At 44.5% G+C, this 18,243-nt stretch overlaps 1 protein-coding gene across 1 annotated transcript in view; it reads right to left on the reverse strand.

The window, feature by feature from the left end:
• CHST13 (carbohydrate sulfotransferase 13) overlaps positions 1–18,243 on the reverse strand; it is a 56,357-nt gene that overhangs the window by 8,380 nt on the left and 29,734 nt on the right. Inside the window, exon 2 of the mRNA XM_072598350.1 lies at positions 67–149. Coding sequence (XP_072454451.1) covers positions 67–149 — 83 coding nt within the window. The remainder of the gene's footprint in view (positions 1–66; positions 150–18,243) is intronic.

Here is an 18,243-nt window from a genome sequence, read left to right on the forward strand (position 1 = left end):
CCCTATCATCCCTCTCCCTCATTTTCCCAAGTGATCCTTGTTTGTCAGGCCCCAGACCTCACTCACCTGGTCACTGTCATAAAGCGCCTGAAGTGGACTTCTCCCTGTCTTGCCAAACCATCTGGAGCCCAAGATCCTGTCCCCAGCAACTGGGTGAGGAAATAAGGAGAAAGAATAAGTTATCCTCTGGAGGGTCAATCTGGTATAGCTAGGGGTGGGAGGAGAGGCAGAAGGAGGGAGAAACAAAGAAAAGGAGGAGGGAGAAAGAATGGGAAGGAAAGGGAGGAGTGAGGGGGGAAAGGGAGAAAGGGGGACAAGGGAAGGGAGAGAGAAGGAGGGAGAAATAGAGGGAAAGAGAAAGTGCAAAGAGAGAGGGGGAGGGGCAGACAGGAGATAGAGAGAAAGAGAGGAGGGAGAGAAAGAGAGACAGGGAGGAGGAAGGAAGAGAAGGACAGGAGGGAGAAAGAAGAGAGGGGGAACAGGGAGAAGGAGAGAGGGGAGACCACCTGGAACGTGAGGAACTTAGAGGCTCTGGGAGGAAGAGGTCAGAGGAAGGGAAGAAAATCTAGCTTTGGGGCTTCCACTCAAGGGTGTCACAGGGGTGGTAAAGGCAAACTGAATGAATTTTACTTCATTTTTTAAAAATTGATTTTTAAATCTTCAAGCTTAGTACATTTTTCAGAACTGTCCAAAAATTATGAACTGGCCATGGGCCACCACTCCCTAAAGCAACAGACAAAGGAAAAGATAGCCAGATTCCTTTGTCAAGCTTAAAGTACTGTGTCAATGCACACTGTTATATCTCTCTAATGGGGCTATTGTGAGTCAAGTGCTTTGAAATCCTTAAAGTGATTCATAAATGTGAGTTATTTATTATTACCTCACAGGATTAGCTCTGCTTTATGTATGGGACTGTTTTGAAATACACAAAGTACTAAAAACATTTCAGGATGTCATAATTTTCTTTATTCATTCCAAATGTATCTCAGGACTTGAAAAAAAGTAGCTGACTGGGGGTTATTTGGAGTCACTGTGTTGGAGTGAAAAGGCTGAAGTAGGAATCAGAAAAGCTGAATTTCTATTCCAGGCTCTATTATTAGCTCTCTGAGTGACTTCCACTCTCTGAGCCTCAGTTTCCCTCTCTACAAAATATGAGGATTGGACTTGCTGCTCTTTCAGGGTCTCTTCCAACCCCAACATTCAGTGAGTGGGGAGAAGTCCTGTCCAGGACAGGCACCACTCAACTGCAGAGCTGTCCGGCATGTGGTATTGCTTGGCTAGAATGCTGGCTTTCCAGGGAAAGGGTGATTTTTCCAGACTTACTTCGTTGGCTATCTCCACCTCAAGAGGTGGAAATCTACCAAAGGGAGGCTATCAAGAAAGAAATGCAGACCCACTGTCAGCCACGGACTAGAGAGGAGGAAAGCAGCAGACATGTGCCAGCCCTGGCTCCACTTTCCCGTGGCATGTGCGCCTGAACAATCACCAACCAGCCAGCCAGCCCCTTGGTAGTAAATCATTTTCTCCTGGCTCAAGAGAAGGGACCCAGTCTGATGCCAAACACAGACTGCCTTCTGGAGGTCCCAATGTCCAGACACTATAGTGAGCTAATTCCCCCAGGACAAAGGGGTTAGAGGGCCAAATGTAGGTTTATTTGGCCTTGCCAAATTTATTTGGCCATCTCTCTCCTGACTTTTCCCCCTTCCCCTGTAGCACCCCAAAACTAAGAGCCTTCAAACTTCATCCTAGGGCATAGATGGCTCTTTTTTTGAGTCATCTTGGTACAGTGGAAAGGTCTTGGATTCAGAGAATCTAAGTTCAAAACGCTTCTCTGATACCACTCTCTGATACTCTGGTACCTACATTACCTTGGTCAAGTCATTTCACCTTTTTAAAAAATTTATGAAACAAAACAAGGATTTCCATAACATAGTATAATTAAAAAAGACTGTTGCACATGGAACTGCAAATCTATTGTGTACAACTTGCTATTCCTTCTAAATACATAATAAAGTTGTATAAATTTTTTTCTTTCTCCCCCACCTTAGAGATGGCTACCATTAGACACAAATAAGTTGTGTTTGTCCTTTATTTTCAAAGAAGACCGTGACATCAGGAAAATGATGACATAACTTGCAGCTGACTTTGATGTGAGTGAGTGAGGGATGTGCAGGTCACCAGCCTCACTTCTCCTCCAGAGCCATCTGGATCCAGTGACCTGATATTTATCAGGATGACTGGAGATGACCCAGGATGCAACGGGAGACCTTGGGCCCTTTAGGCCAAGGTCTTTGCAGGTACTCTCGAAGAGTGAGGTAATGCCCATTCAGTGAATAGACCTCTTTATGAGATGAGACTGGGGAGGCAGGATGGGAGAGGAGGGGATTATGGGATGGGATAGGATGTAATACAAGAGAAGGGCAATTTAACAGTTCAGCCTCTGGTAGTCCCTCTACAGTTTCCAGTTGTCTTGCCCTACCTTATCAGGTCTCGCATGCACCTCATCATACCTGCCCTCCAACTCAGCAGGAACCTCTTGTACATTCAGAGAGTTGGCGCCCTCTCCCATCATTTTTTCAGGATCCTCTCCCACTAACTCAAAAGGAATATACACACATATACCACAAAAAGAAGTCTGTCTTTAGCAGCCACAGTCCCTCTCAGGGACACTTTTCCTCTTCCCCTCAGTCCCAGGCTCCTCAGTCCTGTTCTCCCCCTTGCTCCTTTTAAAGTAACTCTCAGCTCTCTTATTCACACTAAGGTATCAATGACTACCAACATCATACAGTAGGGCTCTTCCCAGGGAGACTAATATTTTAACAGATGGCAAAGCCTTTTTGAAGCACTAGGGATAGAATTCCAGGTAGCAGCTAACAGTTACCTCTTAAAACCTGCCCACATCTCACCCTGCAGAAGTATACGCACATATGTATGTATATAAAGTTATTCTATATATTCTTCTATGGATGCTGCTGTGTTATAAGAAATGACTTAGTTGCTCCAAGTTATTCTTAAAACAATATTGTTATTTCTGCCTACAATGATGCCAACAGTCTTAGGAAAACATGAAAGGACTTGCATTAAATAATGAAGAGCAAAATGAGGAGATCCCAGAGAACATTGTAGGCAGGAATAACAATATTTTTTAAGAGCAACTTGGAGCAACTAAGTCATTTCGACTATTACAAATACCCAAATGAACTATTAAGGACATATGATGAAAGATGCTCTCTGTATCAAGTCATTTCATCTTGGCCCAAATCTATGATCCTATGCAAGCCAAGATGCAGGATGGGTATAGGACAGGGCAGTGACTCAAGTGCCTTTGATAGACACAGCTTGAAGTGTCCATTTCCAGTGGAGAACACTTGGAATGTGAAAAGAAAAAGGGGAGAGAGTAAAGGTGAGAGGGTTGGGAAAGGTCAGAGGGATAGATGGGAAAAGAGGAGAGAGGATTTTATAGCGTTTCTGAAGAAGCAGAGAACATTATTGCATCATGACTTCCTCAATAATGCCTGGGATTCCAGGGCACACAGGCAACTTAGGAGACTGAGTGAACAGTGGGGTGAAGCCAGTTCAATGGAGACCTCATCAGACCCCAAGGCTCCATGGATCAGGTTGCTGAAAGAGCCTCTCGAGATCAGATCCAATCTGCTCATTTTCCAGATGAGGAAAGAAAAGACCCAGAGAGATGGCAGGACTTAACCTAAGACCACATGGACCATATTTCTCACTGCTTTCCTCCTCCATTCCCTCCATGTGTGATTGCTTACCATTACATCTCTTTCCTGTTATCTCTTTGGTATAGCATGAAGAGTACTGGTCAGGAGATATGAGTTCTAGTTATCATTTGCTGAGAGACTTGGTTAAGTCACTCTATGGGTCTGTTATCTATATTCAATTCAATGCAACAAGAATTCATTGTTTATTACACATTTATAAGGACAGCCAGGTGGCGCAATGGATATAGTGCTGGACCTGGGATCAGGAAAACTTGAGTTCAAATGTAGCCTCAGACACTCACTATCTGTGCAACCCTGAATAAGTCATTTAACTTTTGTTTGCCTCAGTTTCCTCATGTGTAAAACGAGTTGGAGAAGGAAAGGCAAACCACTCCAGTATCTTGGACAAGAAAACCCCAAATGGGGTCATAAGGAGTCAAACAACAACATTTATAAGATTATAGATGTACAGTTAGAAAGGACTTCAGATGCTACCTCTAATCCTTTTGTTTTTTTATAATTATTTTGTTTTCAGTTTTCTATCACTTCCATATAGCTTAGATTTTTTTCCACTCCCCTCCCCCTCCTTCCCCTCCCCCCTGAAATGGTGTGCAATCTTGTATAGGTTCTACACATACATTCTTATTAAATACATTTTCACCTCAGACATGTTGCATAGAAGAATTAAAATGAATGGGAGAAACCATAAAACTAAAGAAAACATAACATAACACAGGAGAAAATTAACCCTTTTATTTTTACAGATGAGTGAAGTGAGAGTCAGGGAAGTTTCATGGTTATTAACTGCCAGAGGCAGGATTTGAACCCAGACCCTCTGACTCCAGAGCCAGTGCCAAGCATTTGATAGATCCTAGCCTCTCCTTTCCTTTTCTCCTGTCCCTGTCTCTGTCTCTATCACCCTTTGGGCCCCTGTCTCTATCTGTCTCCATCTTTCTCTCTCCATTGTGTTGAGCTACCAAGGACAGTGTTATGGGGTAAAGATACAAAGACGAAAGTTACGCAGTTCCTACCCTCTGGTTGCTTATATTCCACTTAGGGGAGAGGAGAGTCCCTGGAACAGGTGGTTGGATTAAATGATCTCTTCCCTTCCTTTCAGCCCTAAAATCCTGAGATGTCCTCAAGAAGTCTCTCCAAGTCAAAGAGAATTCAATTTAGATTCAGATTTCTTCCCTGTTGGCTCTTGGCTCTGCCCCTCAGACCACACCACGCAGTTCTGCTGCCTCTACCTTCCATCTGGGGACAGGCTGGCAGAGTGTGGTTTCGGGCAGGGGAAGCAGCCATCCAAACCATGGCTGAGGAGACAAGTGTCTATGTGTTTCTCCTAAAACAAACACAATATCCAGGCTGGAACAGAGAATTGAATCCTCAGCAGGGATGTGGTTGAGCTTAAGAGAAAGTAGGGGTGGACTGAGGAGGCATTTAAAAAAAACACGCCAGTGACAGGAAGTGTTTACTGACACAGGCCAGAGGATAAGAAGAGGAGACACCAGCTTGGGCGGGGTGAGAGTGTGGGTTACAGAGGCAGTGGGATGTGGCGGGGAAAGAACCCCTGGAAGTTAAATCTTGAGTCATAGTATCTGACTCTGCCACTGACTTGGTCTGTGACTTTGGACATGTCCTTACCAAATTGGATCTCAGTTTCTTTATGTATAAAATGGGTATAATAGTCTCTGTCTTGCCTATTTCATAGGGGTTGTGAGGATCAAGAGAAGTGGGTGAGAGGGATGTCAGATGTTTCAGAGATGTGGGGCATTGTTTGGAAAAGAATGTTCCATGGATTTGGGGCCAGAGATCCTGGATTTGCATTTCAACTTTGCCACTAACAACCTGTGGCACCCTTGGCTACCAGTAACATGAGGCAGATGGCCTCTGATGTTGCTTCCTGCTTTAAATCAATGAGCCTATATTGTGAGCCATCATTATTATTGCTTTTTTTCCTTTACTCTGTGGTTTAATTTCTTAGTCATTCATGAAAACTTCCATATGTGTATGAGCATGCAAAGGTTGGGGTGGGAGGGGGGAGGAGCCTCGGAGGGGAAGTCATGGGGTGAAGGAAAGAGAAGAGGAAGAGGGCAGGGTAAAGAAGGAAGGTGTGTTCCTTCTACTGTCATTTTAAGAGTCATCATGCGAAGTAGAAAGAACACAAGACTTAAAATCGGGAGAGCTGGCTTCGGAACCCACCCTGCTTTTACTGCATGACAGGCTTCGAGAAGCTACTTACTTGCCCTCCCTGAGCCTCAGTTGTCTCAACTGGAAAATGACAAGGTTGCATGAGATGTGACCTCTAAATTTCTATCCAGCTCTAAATCCTATGATTTTTCTTATGGCATTCAAGGCTTTCCTTCATCCAGAAAATCATCAAACTTTACAGTCAAATAGGAACTTCACATGCAAAGGGGAGAACCAGGTTTATCATTACCATTATCTCACTTCCTGACCATGTCTAAGCTAGGCCACCTGAACTCCAGTCTTCTCTTCCTCCCAGAACTGGAGCTGCCTCGTCTGGCCCCACTCCCTATATCCTTCCCAGACATTCCCAAGCCAAGCTGGTACCTTTCCATCTCCTCACTCTGTTTTCCACCTCTAGCTCCTTTTATATGTAGCCTTTGCCTACTTGAGGGAAAGGTCTGCCTTGCCCAGCCCTTAACACAACGCTTGGCACATGGTAAGCATGTAGCAAATGCTTATTTAATCATTCATTAATTCAAATATTTGTGTAATCTTCACCAATCTCCCACTTCCATTCAATAAACTTTTATTGCTTATTGTCTGCTTTTCCTGAATATACACTTCCTGTATACTCATCCTTGTGCTAGATGCTTGAGGGAAATCCCCCCCAAAAAGAAACACACACAACCTCAAACCCCTGCTGTCCCTGCCTTTGAGAATTGATTAATGTCATTGGGGAAAGGAGATCCACATCCATGAAATGATTAGGGAATGATTTGAGGCTGAGCATTATTTTAAACCAAAATGAGAGAAGAGAGGTTTTTAGATTTCTAAGGAGGAAGAAATCATTCATGATGGACAGAGGTATTCAGGCAGGGCTTTCTAGGAAAGCAGTCCTGGAACTGAAGGATGAGGCAGGGGCAAAAGGAGATTCATGGATGAAGGGCACAGCTCAGGCAAAAGCACAGAAGAAAGAAACAGCATGGTGCAGTGGGCAAAGATGGCAAAGGATTCTGCCTGAATTAAGCCAAGAGTCCTACTTACCAGGGAGAATGGGGGCAAAGGGACCGCAAACAGCATTCAAAACCATGAAATTATTGCTTGAAAATACTCAGTCTACTAGTTAACTAGCAGGGGCTTGATTTAAATAGAAATTCTATCACCTCAGTTTTCAAAGTGATCAAGGAGGAGAAGGGCCAACTAAGGGCAAAAGAAAAGAGGTTTTACGGGGAGAGTGCTGCTACTGACTTGTGAATTCAGAGGATCTCCTCACTCTTCCATTAAAGGGTGGGTCATTTTAATCTCTCTGGGCCTCAGTTTCTTCATCTGTCAAATGAAGGAGTTGGACTAGTTGTTCTGTGAGGGCTCTACCTCCTCTGATGTTCTAAGATCTAAGAGGCTCCTTCCAGCTCTGATGGGCCTTGAATGCCAGGTGGGAGTTCCACAGAAGAGACAAAAGGCCTGGAGAAGTCACTAGACTCCTACGTCAGAGATGCTGGCTGCCCACCAGGAGCTTGGGCCCTGGCCACACTACTCTGCTGCCTGGCCTTCTCGGAGCTTCCTGAGGCGTGTGGCAGCTGCAATGGTTTGCAGAGGCAGGTCGGAAGAACCTGGCTATCCTCTGACAGCAGAGCCTAGTTCTAATTCTCCTGCCAGGAATTTCCAGACAACAGAACATTACTGTCTCCTGTGGGGGAGGAGGTTCCTTTGTGAACATAAAGACTCATCTGAACCAGTGTGGGTCTATCTGGGGCACCACTTCTTCTGCCAAAACTGGTGTGCTGGTGTGTCTTCAGCGCTCTCTCCTTCCTACTGAATTTGCACTGGATTTATTACTGGAGGGCATGGGTTTGAATCTCTATTTTGCAGTTCACTTCATCTCTTTGGGCCTCCGTCTCCCTATCTTTAAGATAAGAGGATTGGACTAGATCTCTTCCTGCTCCAAAAATCAATGATCCAGTGATTTCTTTGAAGTCAGATTATGCTGGGGTGTGTGTGTGGAGGGGGGAATGGTATAGGAGAAGGAGGAGGAAAGGGGAAACTGATGCCACCAAACGACCCTGAGTACATCTGAAAATCTTCTCCAGAAAAACACTCTGAGATGGTAACTGAATGTGCTCTTGAAATGAACATTCCAAACACCATCAAGGGACTTGGGGAGAGGCTCTCAGGCCCCTGTCCAGGAGACTACAATATAACCAATGTATATAGAAATCTGGGCTCTCATTCATGGTAGGAAAGCCAAGGTGAAGTTGCCATAACAGAAGTGGGAGGGGTGACCTGGTATCTGCCCAGAGTCTAGGAAAAGAAGAACCAACGATGAACAACATTAGCATTTCTACAGCACTGCCAGGGAAGAAAGCACCCTGGCTGGCGACCATGAATATTCCTGGCTGCCTGGTGGAACTAAACCTACAGTGGACATGGCACATCTGGCTATTATGTCTCATTACCATCCCATTGGAAATTCATTACTCAAAAAGAAATCTTCTGATCTTCCTTTGGTTTCCCAGAACACAGAAACCTAAAATGTTAGGGCTGAAAAGAGTCTTATAACCTAGGGTGTTAGATCTGGGAGGGGTCTGGGCACCTAGGAGGATGCTAGAAGAGACAAAGATCCTGTCACTTCAAATATAAGAGCTGGGAGGGATTGATGCATTTGGACTGTTAGAACTAGGAGGGATGTTAGAATATTAGATTAGATCTAGGGCTTCTCACCTAGGCTAGTCAAGTTAGGAGGGACTTGGGAATCTAGACTATCAGAGCTGGGAAGGCTTTAGAACCTATGGTGTTAGAAGGGACCTCGGTGATCTCCTTGTTCAAATCCTTCATCTTACAGAAGAGGAAACAGATCCAGAACCAGGATCAGGATGTGACTTGTCCAAGGGCACACAGCAAGTCACCCAGGTCTTAACAATAGCTAGGTCTGCTCTCCATTCTGGGGCATATATAGCACAATGCTGATCCTGGAGTGTGGCTAATAACAAGGTTGTACCACAGGACCCAGAGGGGAAAGGTCCTAAGATATATGCCATGTTTCTTCACCTTGATGTCCTAGAGACTCTCCCTTCTACCCAGACAGAAGGGCAGAGCAGTTTCATCCAGCAGCACGTACAATTCCTTCCTTCCACACCCTCCCAATGAGTGCTTATGAAGTTTCTAACCTTAGGCTATGGGACATACAAGGAAGGACTAGTCCCAGCCCATACGGGGCTCATAATAGAGTTTGTTACAGGGGAGGGTTCTGGAATTACAGCAAGATGACTCAGGAGAAAAATAAATGGCTAAAAAGGAAATAAAATATTATTTCTAATATTGTAACTCTAAAAGGAAAAACATGTGGAAAAATAAAATAAAGTGTAAAAGTCCAGAAGCTGACCTAGAACTCCAGGTGTTTGTGGCCTGACGGAGAAGTATACAGTGGGACTAGCATCTCCCTCCTTCTGCACTCAGGCTTCTATTCATTTGTCCTAAATACTGGGAGCTTTGGGGGCTGCCATGTCACCCTATTGACTCCTGTTGAGCTCCTGGGCTGCTGGTTCTGATCCCTTTTGGGTTCACCACGAGTGAATCTCATCACAAGATTGACTCTGGTTTAAACCCCGGGTCTTCAGAAACCTCCCAATGTGCCCAGTCTGCCCTATCAAGGAGGCCTGGCATGGTAGAAAGAGAACTGGTTTGAGAGTCAAGGGACAAGGGTCTACTGAACCAACTCTACTTGGCCTTGTCCTCTCTGTTGGTACAAATGAGATACTGGATAAGGAGATGCCTTAGATAGTCTGAGTGGGTGAGTAGAGAAAGAACGTTGGCTCTCCAGGCAGAGGACATGGGTTAAAAATCTTGCCTCTGATACTACCTGCGTGACCTTGGATAAGTCCTTGGCTTCCTTATCGGTAAATGAGGGGCCTGGATTATATGTCCCATCAGATGTGTCCTATCTCTAGATAGCTATGATCCAATGGGGTGAGAGCTAGGAGTAACGCAGATGGATTTGGCTTCTGTTACGGCCTGCAACTGTATTTATTGAGATTGTTACAAAGATGCACTGCCTCGCTTTCCAGAGAAGAGTTTCCAGGATGAAAACAGGCTTGAATGGCGTCTTCAGCAGTTTCTTCCCAGGGCCCTGAGAAACTGTAATTCCAAATTAGCATTTGGCTTTTGGGGACAAGAAGGAGGACTTTACCCATTCCCATCCTACCCACTCATCAAGGCTCAGCCCAAATTCCATTTTCTCCATAAAGCTTTCGCTGACCAGCCCAAACCATTGTGATCTCTCTTTTCTCTGAACATATAGCATTAACTATGGGGCATCTACTGCCTAGACACAGCGTTGTGCTATGTATTCCTCATTGTACCCACAGTATCCCATCTTTCTTGAGAGCAGAAAGGTATATTCTTCCCCTTCCTTAGGCACCACCATTCAGGACAGACTGGAGGGCACCCAGAGGAGGTCAGGGGACCCAAAACCATATCATATAGGGAAAGTTTGAGGGAAGCGTCCAGTTAGATGCAAGAAGACTATTGCAACAGTCCCCTGATTTGTCTCCTTGTTTCATCTTTCCCATTCCATCCTCCAGTAAGATATCAAGCTGATCTTCCTAAGTACAAGTCAGAATATGGCACCTCTATATTCAGTCAACTCCAGTGATTCCCTATTGCCTCCAGGATCAAGTATGAAGTCCTCTGGCTGTGGGCATAAAGTCATTCATGATCTGTCCCCTCTCTCTCTTTTTATTGCCTCCTCCCTTGCCCCTAGGTTCTGTGTCCATCTCCTGACTCAAGAGCTTCTTCACAGATGATCTGCCATGCTTGGAACACCCCTCCTCAAGGATGCCACCTGGCTTCCTTGCCATTGTTCAGTCCTGTTCAATTCTTTTTACCCTGTTTGGCATTTTCTTGGCAAAGATACTGGAGTGATTTGCTACTTTCTTCTCCAGCTCATTTTACAGATGAGGAAACTGAGGCAAAAGGATTAAGTGACTAACCCAGGGTCATAGAGCTAGGTACTAAGTGTCTCAGGACAGATTTGAAGTCAGCAGATGAGTCTTCCTAATTCCAACCTCAGTGTTCTGTGCACTATGGTGCCACCTAACGCTTCCTTCAAATAGCATCTAAAGTCCCACCTTCTGCAAGAAGACTTTCATGATTCTCCTTAATGTTAGGGCCTTCCTTCTGCTGAGTATCTCCAGTTTATCCTGTACATAGCTTGTTTGTTAATAGTTGTTTACTTATTACATCGGGCAACTGTTCAAACTCTACTCCAGAGAGCGCAACTCTCTGGAGAGGCAGGGCAAGCCATGTTGTTCCAACGCCAAACGCATGCTTGCCAAAAAGACTGTTTTATGGAGAACTCACACAGAGCAGGTGATCACATGGTGGTTAGAAGAAGTGATACAAGGTCTCTATTAAGAACTTTGGAATTGATTGTGTGACATGGGACACACTGGCACAGGACCGCCCAGCATGGCGTGCCCACATCAGGGAAGGTGGAGTGCTCTATGAACAAAACTGAATTGAAGTCACTCAAAAGAAACGTGAGATGTGCAAATTTAGAGAATCCACATCAGTTGTTCATATGGACTATTTGTGCCTGACTTGTGGTAGAACATTCAGAGCTTGTCCTGGTCTGATCAGCCACAGCTGGACACACTGTAACTTGACTCTAACACAGTAATATCATTTTGATACTCTTTGAGAACAGAGGACAACCAGCATCCCCAGCGCTTAGCGTAGTCCATGGCACATAGTAGGAGCTGAATAAATATTAGATGACTGACGGAGAAGAACTCAGGGCAGGGGCAATAACTGCCATCTAATATCTGAAGATTGTCATGTGGGAGAGGAAGCCAACTTGTGCAATGTTTCTCCAGGGGGCCAGAACTAGTCACTTTGCATGAAAGCTCACAGGGAAGCAACTTTCTGCTCAAGAAAAGAAGGGAGAACTTTCTAACAATCATTTGCCAGAGAGACAAAGAGATTTGGTTAAGTGTCAGATGGAGGTGTGCGCCACGTGACCGCTGAGGTCTGTTTCAACTCTTATATACTCTGTATGCTTCAAAAGTACAGTAATGAGGTTTGGTGGAAGATGGAAAATTAATGGCTCACAGATGAACTTCCAGATACCACAAAAGAAAACTAGGAAAACGGATAAATGTTCTAACCAGAAAAAGAAAAAAAAAATAAGATGCCATCATCATAATGTGGTCAGAACTAATCAGAGGCATCATAGTGGAATGGAATAAATCCAGGACTTGGAATCAAAGTATGAGGATCTGAATTTCTCTGTTTTATTCCCTACAACCTATGTAGCCTTGGGCAAAACGCTTCCCCATCTAGGTTGCACATCTGTAACATGAGAGGACTGGAACAGGGGACCTCTAAAGTCCTTTTGGCCTGAAGGCTATAATCGTATCCCTGTGCAATAGTTTCTGACCCCAGGGGTCCCCACCCTTGCAGAGGTGGGCATCCTTATGTACCACTTAAATAACCTAGTTGGCCACTCTTCCTTGATATTTAACTGAAGCATCAGGCCTAAAATACAGTTAGTATATAATTTACTGGGTGACAAGACAGCAAAGAGAAAAAAAAAGGTCCCCAAAGTAAGACCAGGGTGAAGGGTGAGCCTTCATGGAAGAGAGGGCTGCAATAGGAAACCAGCAAGCACAGAATCCAACCGGGAAGGCTTACGCCATACAAAAACATTCATCAAGCAAGGGGGTTAAGCTAGCGGTTCTGTGAACTGCAGACTTTGCTTGGGGCAGTTATAGAATAGAGGAACATCTGGAAACACTTAGCTTTGCTTCAAGATGACGGAGGGGACCATCTTTTCTCGAAGGCCAAGGAACACCCAGAAGAAAATTCTCATACAAAACTGGATGGAGGCTGAGGACAGAGAAGTGTCAAAGCTGGAAAGGACCTTAGAACACAGAATATAAGAGCAGGAAGGGGCCTTAGAACATAGAATGTCAGAGCAGGAAGGGACTTTAGAACATAAAATGTCCGAGTTGGAAAGGAACTGAGATCATAGAACATCAGACCTTGTAAAGCTCTTAGAGATCATCTGACTCAATTCCCTGATTTTATAGAGTAGGAAACATACCCAGTGATGGGCAGTGACACGTTCAAGGTTATACAGCAAACCAGTAAGATCTGGAGCTAGAACTTCTGACTAGTAGGGCAATATCTTTTCCACCAGAAAATCTCACTACCAACTGATGGAATGGTGCTCGTTGTCATATGTGAATAGGAAAGCTCTCTTTAGTGCTAACTTTCTAAGATTCTGTGATATCAGGTAGTCAGATGGGCTAGGGGATAGAAAGCTAGCACTGGTGTCAGGAAGACCTGTGTTCAAATTCTGCTTCAGAAGCTGTGTGACCCTGAGCAAGTCACTGAACCCCTTTCAACCTCAGTTTCCCACCTGTAAAATGAGGGGGTGGGATTCAAAGGCCTTTTTAAAATCCCTTTCTAGCTCAAAATCTCTGAACCTATGATTTTCTTCAATTATTATAATGCACTTAGCAAATAAGGTTAAGAAAAGGTGATGAACCAAAGCACAGATCTAATTGTGATATTACTCAGACAAAACTTTGGTTGGGTATAAGTTCTTACAGGTGGGTGAAGACTGGTTAGGGGGTCAGTTTAGCCTAGCCATTCTCACAGCTGGGACACACTTGGGAAACATTTAGGATCACCACTGAGCTATCCAGGAGGAGGTGGGATGGCCATAGGAGATGACTTTTTGACAAGATGCTACAGCAGGAAGTGAGAGTCTAACCCACGGGGGAGGACTGTGTACCAGGAGCAGGTTAGATTAATGAAATCTGCAGGAGACCTGGCCACACCTGAGGAGTCTCTGCATGCATTCCAGCCATGCTAGACCAGCAGCTATTCCTAGATCTCCTCCTATGGTCATCTTCCAGGGTCATTCTTTCCACTTTCCCTGTCCATGACTGAGGTCTTGAGGTCAATCATTCCAACCCCACATTCCCCAAAAGAATGCTTGCTATAACATACTTGACAAATACTCATCCACACTTCCCACGGAAGGGAGAACTCAAATCTTTAGCAAATTTTTCATTGTATCAAGTCCAAATATGCCTATGACTCAGTGCCAAAGATCTAGAACTGAAGGAACCTAAGAGGTCATTGAGTAAAACCTTACCCCATTTTTACAGAGGAGAAAACTGAGACCTAGGCAGTTAATGCCTTTGCCCAAGATCGTACAAGCAGTAATCATCAGAAATAAGACTTCAACTCAGGTATTCTGACCCCCAGAGTCAATCTTGTTTAAGTTGCTTATTTCCTTTGCTCTGATTCTGCCTTCTGGGACCATGGGAAGACAGGTATCTTTCCTAGATATGACTTCTCTCTAGGTTAAACATCCTCAGTTTCTTCAGCTCAGATTCTCCTCTCCTCATTCCTATTAGAAAGCACTTCTCTTCATTGAAGGCTCAGATCATCTGCAACCTCCTCTACGAAGCTTCTCAGAGACCTCCATCTCAAAAGGGTCTCTCCCTTTTCAGATTTTTCCTAGATGACTTTGGACTGAATACCATACCCCAAACCACTGACCCAAGTCAATGTCTTCACTCCAAGAAGAAGAGGATTTGCATCTATCCATTTTGTATCCCCAGTACCAATGGCTGTTGCCCATAGGCCCTTAACCAATGGGTGTTGAAATGAGTTCATGAGATCAGGACAAAGTTCTGAGAAGGCCTGATCCGTGAAGCCCTACAGCCTGATTGAGGATTCTTTTCAAGGTCCCTCCCAGGTAGAGAGTTAAAGTTGGGAGACAGAGAGGAGACAGATAACAGGCCACTCCTCCCTCTACTGTTGTCCAACCGTGAGTAGCAAAATTATAATTCACTTCCTAACATTTATACAAAACCATTTTCATCTTTTTTAATAGGCAGACACTGACAAAATGTGATATAAAATGGTGTTCAAATTCCTACCTAAAATCTGGAAGCCTTCATAAATATTCTTTTTCATGGAGAAAAGTCTTATCTCTCTCCTTTGCAGGGGACTAGGAGGATGTGTCCCTCCCGGTCCCTCTCTGCCATACCTTCCCTCCTCCTTCTCCCCCTATCTGATGCGTATTCATACTTCAAGGCCCAGATGAAAATCTACCTCCTTTACAAAATTCTGTCACCTTCACTGAACACCAGTTTCCTCATCTCTAAAACATGTTTCTATCACATCTAATTTTTATGATCCTACAAATCTGGCCTAACCTTTATTTCTCATTTGGATTTCTGGAATTGGCTAGTCCTTGTCCTGTGACCTTCTGGGTAGACTGAGTCAAGTCTCAGGGGCAAGTAGGAGCATTGCATGTGTTAGGGTAGAGGGAAGGAAACAGCCTAGAGGGGATAAAGGGATCCCATAACCCAGAGCTGGGAGATAAGGCTGGAGATGGAATATGCTGCCAGACCAGACCAGAGAGTTTGGACTTTATCCTGTAAGTCCACAACCCAAGGGGAGAGCAGAAGCCTGAGCTCCATGCAAAACAGTCACTAGAGGAAAACAAAAAGGTCTGGATAAGAATCTTAGATTGAGGGCTGGAACAACACCCTCATTTTACTCATTTGGAAACTGAGCAGGGAGGTGAATTGCCCAGGTCACATAGGTGGAAAGTAGCAGCCCCAGGTAACTCGGACTCCAAATTCCAAATGGAACCACAGGACAGGTGCTGGACTTTCTTTAGAACCATAACATTTGCAAAGCACGGCTTTAACTGTTAACCTGTATGACCTTCACAATATACCTAGAGGTAAAGGGTACAAATAGCCCCACTTTATAGAAAAGGATCGAAGAAATCACAAGACTTGCCAAGGGTGTTAGAAAATAGGAACAAAACCTAAGTGTCCCATTTCAAAGTCTCCAGGACTCTTCCCCAGAGGCAGGATGGGAAGAAAAGACATGAATAAAATCTGGATTCTAGGTTTCCAGAGAAGACTCTTTTGGGAAGGTAGCTCTGGTTTTGGTTGGGGCTTCCCAGTCCTATACTCTGGCCCCTCCAAAACTTCCTTCACATGCTGTTAGACAAGTCCTCCTCCTGGGTAGATCTAGTTATTCATACAAGCTTAAAGACCTTCAAAGCCTCCCTGCTGCCTATTAAGTAAAAATCAAACTCCTTTCAGGGTCTCACGATATATGACACTACTTTATTTTTCCAGCCTCATCTCATGTCACTCTTTGCCTCATACCTATGCAACAGCCAACCAGAACTACTCTGTCCCTTAAGCATTCTCTTCATCTCCTGCCTCTTTGCCTTTAACTACACAGTTCCCTATGCCTTGAATGTCCTCTCTCCTTTCTTCATCTGTTAGGTTCCTACTTATCCTTGAGAGTCCAACTCAAAGGCTACCTCCTTCAAGAAGCCTTTCTGGACCTCTTACCTCAGTAACAACCTGCCTCCTCACAGGATACTTTGTCCTCCACTTATCTAACTATCTAATTTATTTTCAACTGACCCATAGGGAGTTCCTAGATGTGAAGGCTATCTCTCCATAGAAGCAAGGGCACTGAGGGAGGCTAAGTGATTGTCCCAGCATCACACAGCCAGAATGTTTCAGGTTAGACTTGAACCCAGATCTTGATTCAGAGGCTAATTCTCTACCCAGCTTCCACACCCCACTGCCTCTCTTTAGAGTACTATCTGAAATAGTCTCTTCCAGTTCTATGTCTGTGTCTTGTCTCCCCTTCCATGCCATGAGCTCCAGAAAGGTAGAGATTGCCTTAAACTTTGTATTTTCCCTCTCAGCACGAAGTATGGGGCTCGGCGCACAGCAGACTTTTAATAAATGTTTGAGAATTTGCCACTGGATTGGACCGAATTGTAGTGAAGTGAATCAGGGCCAGCTGGTTTCTCCCTTTTTGGAGTAGCTGGTAAATCCATCTGTGTGCTGGTGTCCAGCCAGACCAAGGATCAGGGCTGGGGCCAAGAGACACCAGGGAGCTGGTGCGAGATGATGGGGAAAAAATGATGCTCTAAAGTCGTTTTCAATTCTAGGTCTCCCTCCCAAAGCTGAGCTCAAGGCTGCCACAACTGAAATCATTTGTTAGCAACAGCTGGGATGGCAGATATAAAGGATAAAGGCCTCAAATTCACCAAGCCCTTTAGAAAGGCTCAGTCAAACACTCTCATTTTACAGAGTGACTTATCCAAGGTCACACAGGGAGTAGTAAGTGAAGGGTCTAGGATTTAGACTGAGATCCTTTAATTATTTGTAAACTTGTCCAGGTTAGTAAACTGATTGAGGATTGATATTGTATTCTTTTTTTCTCCCTTTTTTCCCAATGCCCCCCACACAGAGCCTTGTACATAATAGATGATTAATGAATACCTGTCGAACAAAGGCAGAATTAGCAGTTGCTGTTGGGTATGAAAGGCATACGTGACCCCCTAAACATTTCCTAATTCCTCCCCCACTGTCTCAGAACCTGAAACGAACACTACCTGCATCACGATTAAAGAGCTTTCTGGGGTCAGGTGCAATGTAATGGGCATTAGCCGCCATCATGTAATAAGGATGTTGGGCTTTATTTTCTTAATGTCTTCTAGCTCTGATATGCCATGGCTGTATGTTTTCCTGGGGGAGAGGCGTCTACATTGCAGTTTTACCCCATGAACAGGAGCAGGGAGAAAGGATGTGGGTGTTCTGAAGGGAAGGTTTCTAGCGTAGGGTCTTGCCTGGGGAAGAGATACCCCAATGGGCCATCATCGTAGGGGAGCAGTAGGTAGCCCCAGGAAGGGGAGAGAGCCCTGAGCACCCACTGGAGAGTGGTTTGGAATGAGGGAAGGGGAGGTCACTGGAGTACAAGCTCAGTGACTGAGGAGGAAACAGAGGGGCAATTAACCAAAGCACCAATTAGCATCTATTTATACTTTATTCCTCCAAACTCAGTCTTAGTATAAAGGACTCTGTTCTGTGAAATCTAAAGGCAGTTTCATTTATAATTGAGGATCAAAAGGCCTTGTAGACAGAACCTGTAAACAGAGGCATAGAGTGTATAGCAGTGTGTTAAGGCAGGAGATCTGGGTTGTAGTGCTAATTTGACCACTAACTTGTTATGTGACCTTGGACAAGCAGTTGTCCTTTCATGAGCCTCAGTTATTTCCTCTGTAAAATGAAGGAGTTAGATTATAATTTAGGGTATGGATAAATTTTAGGGGGACCAAGAATTTGGAAGAAAAAATATTGTTATTTCAGTATAATTGGTTTCCTTTGTAATCCTACATATTTATATAGAAACATTAATCTGAGAAGAGGTCCAAAAGTCTCATCAGACTGCCCAAGTAGCCCACGACACCCCGCTACATACACAGAAC

The sequence above is a fragment of the Notamacropus eugenii genome, chromosome 3 (assembly GCF_028372415.1).
Source record: "Notamacropus eugenii isolate mMacEug1 chromosome 3, mMacEug1.pri_v2, whole genome shotgun sequence".
NCBI classification, from domain to species: Eukaryota; Metazoa; Chordata; class Mammalia; order Diprotodontia; family Macropodidae; genus Notamacropus; species Notamacropus eugenii.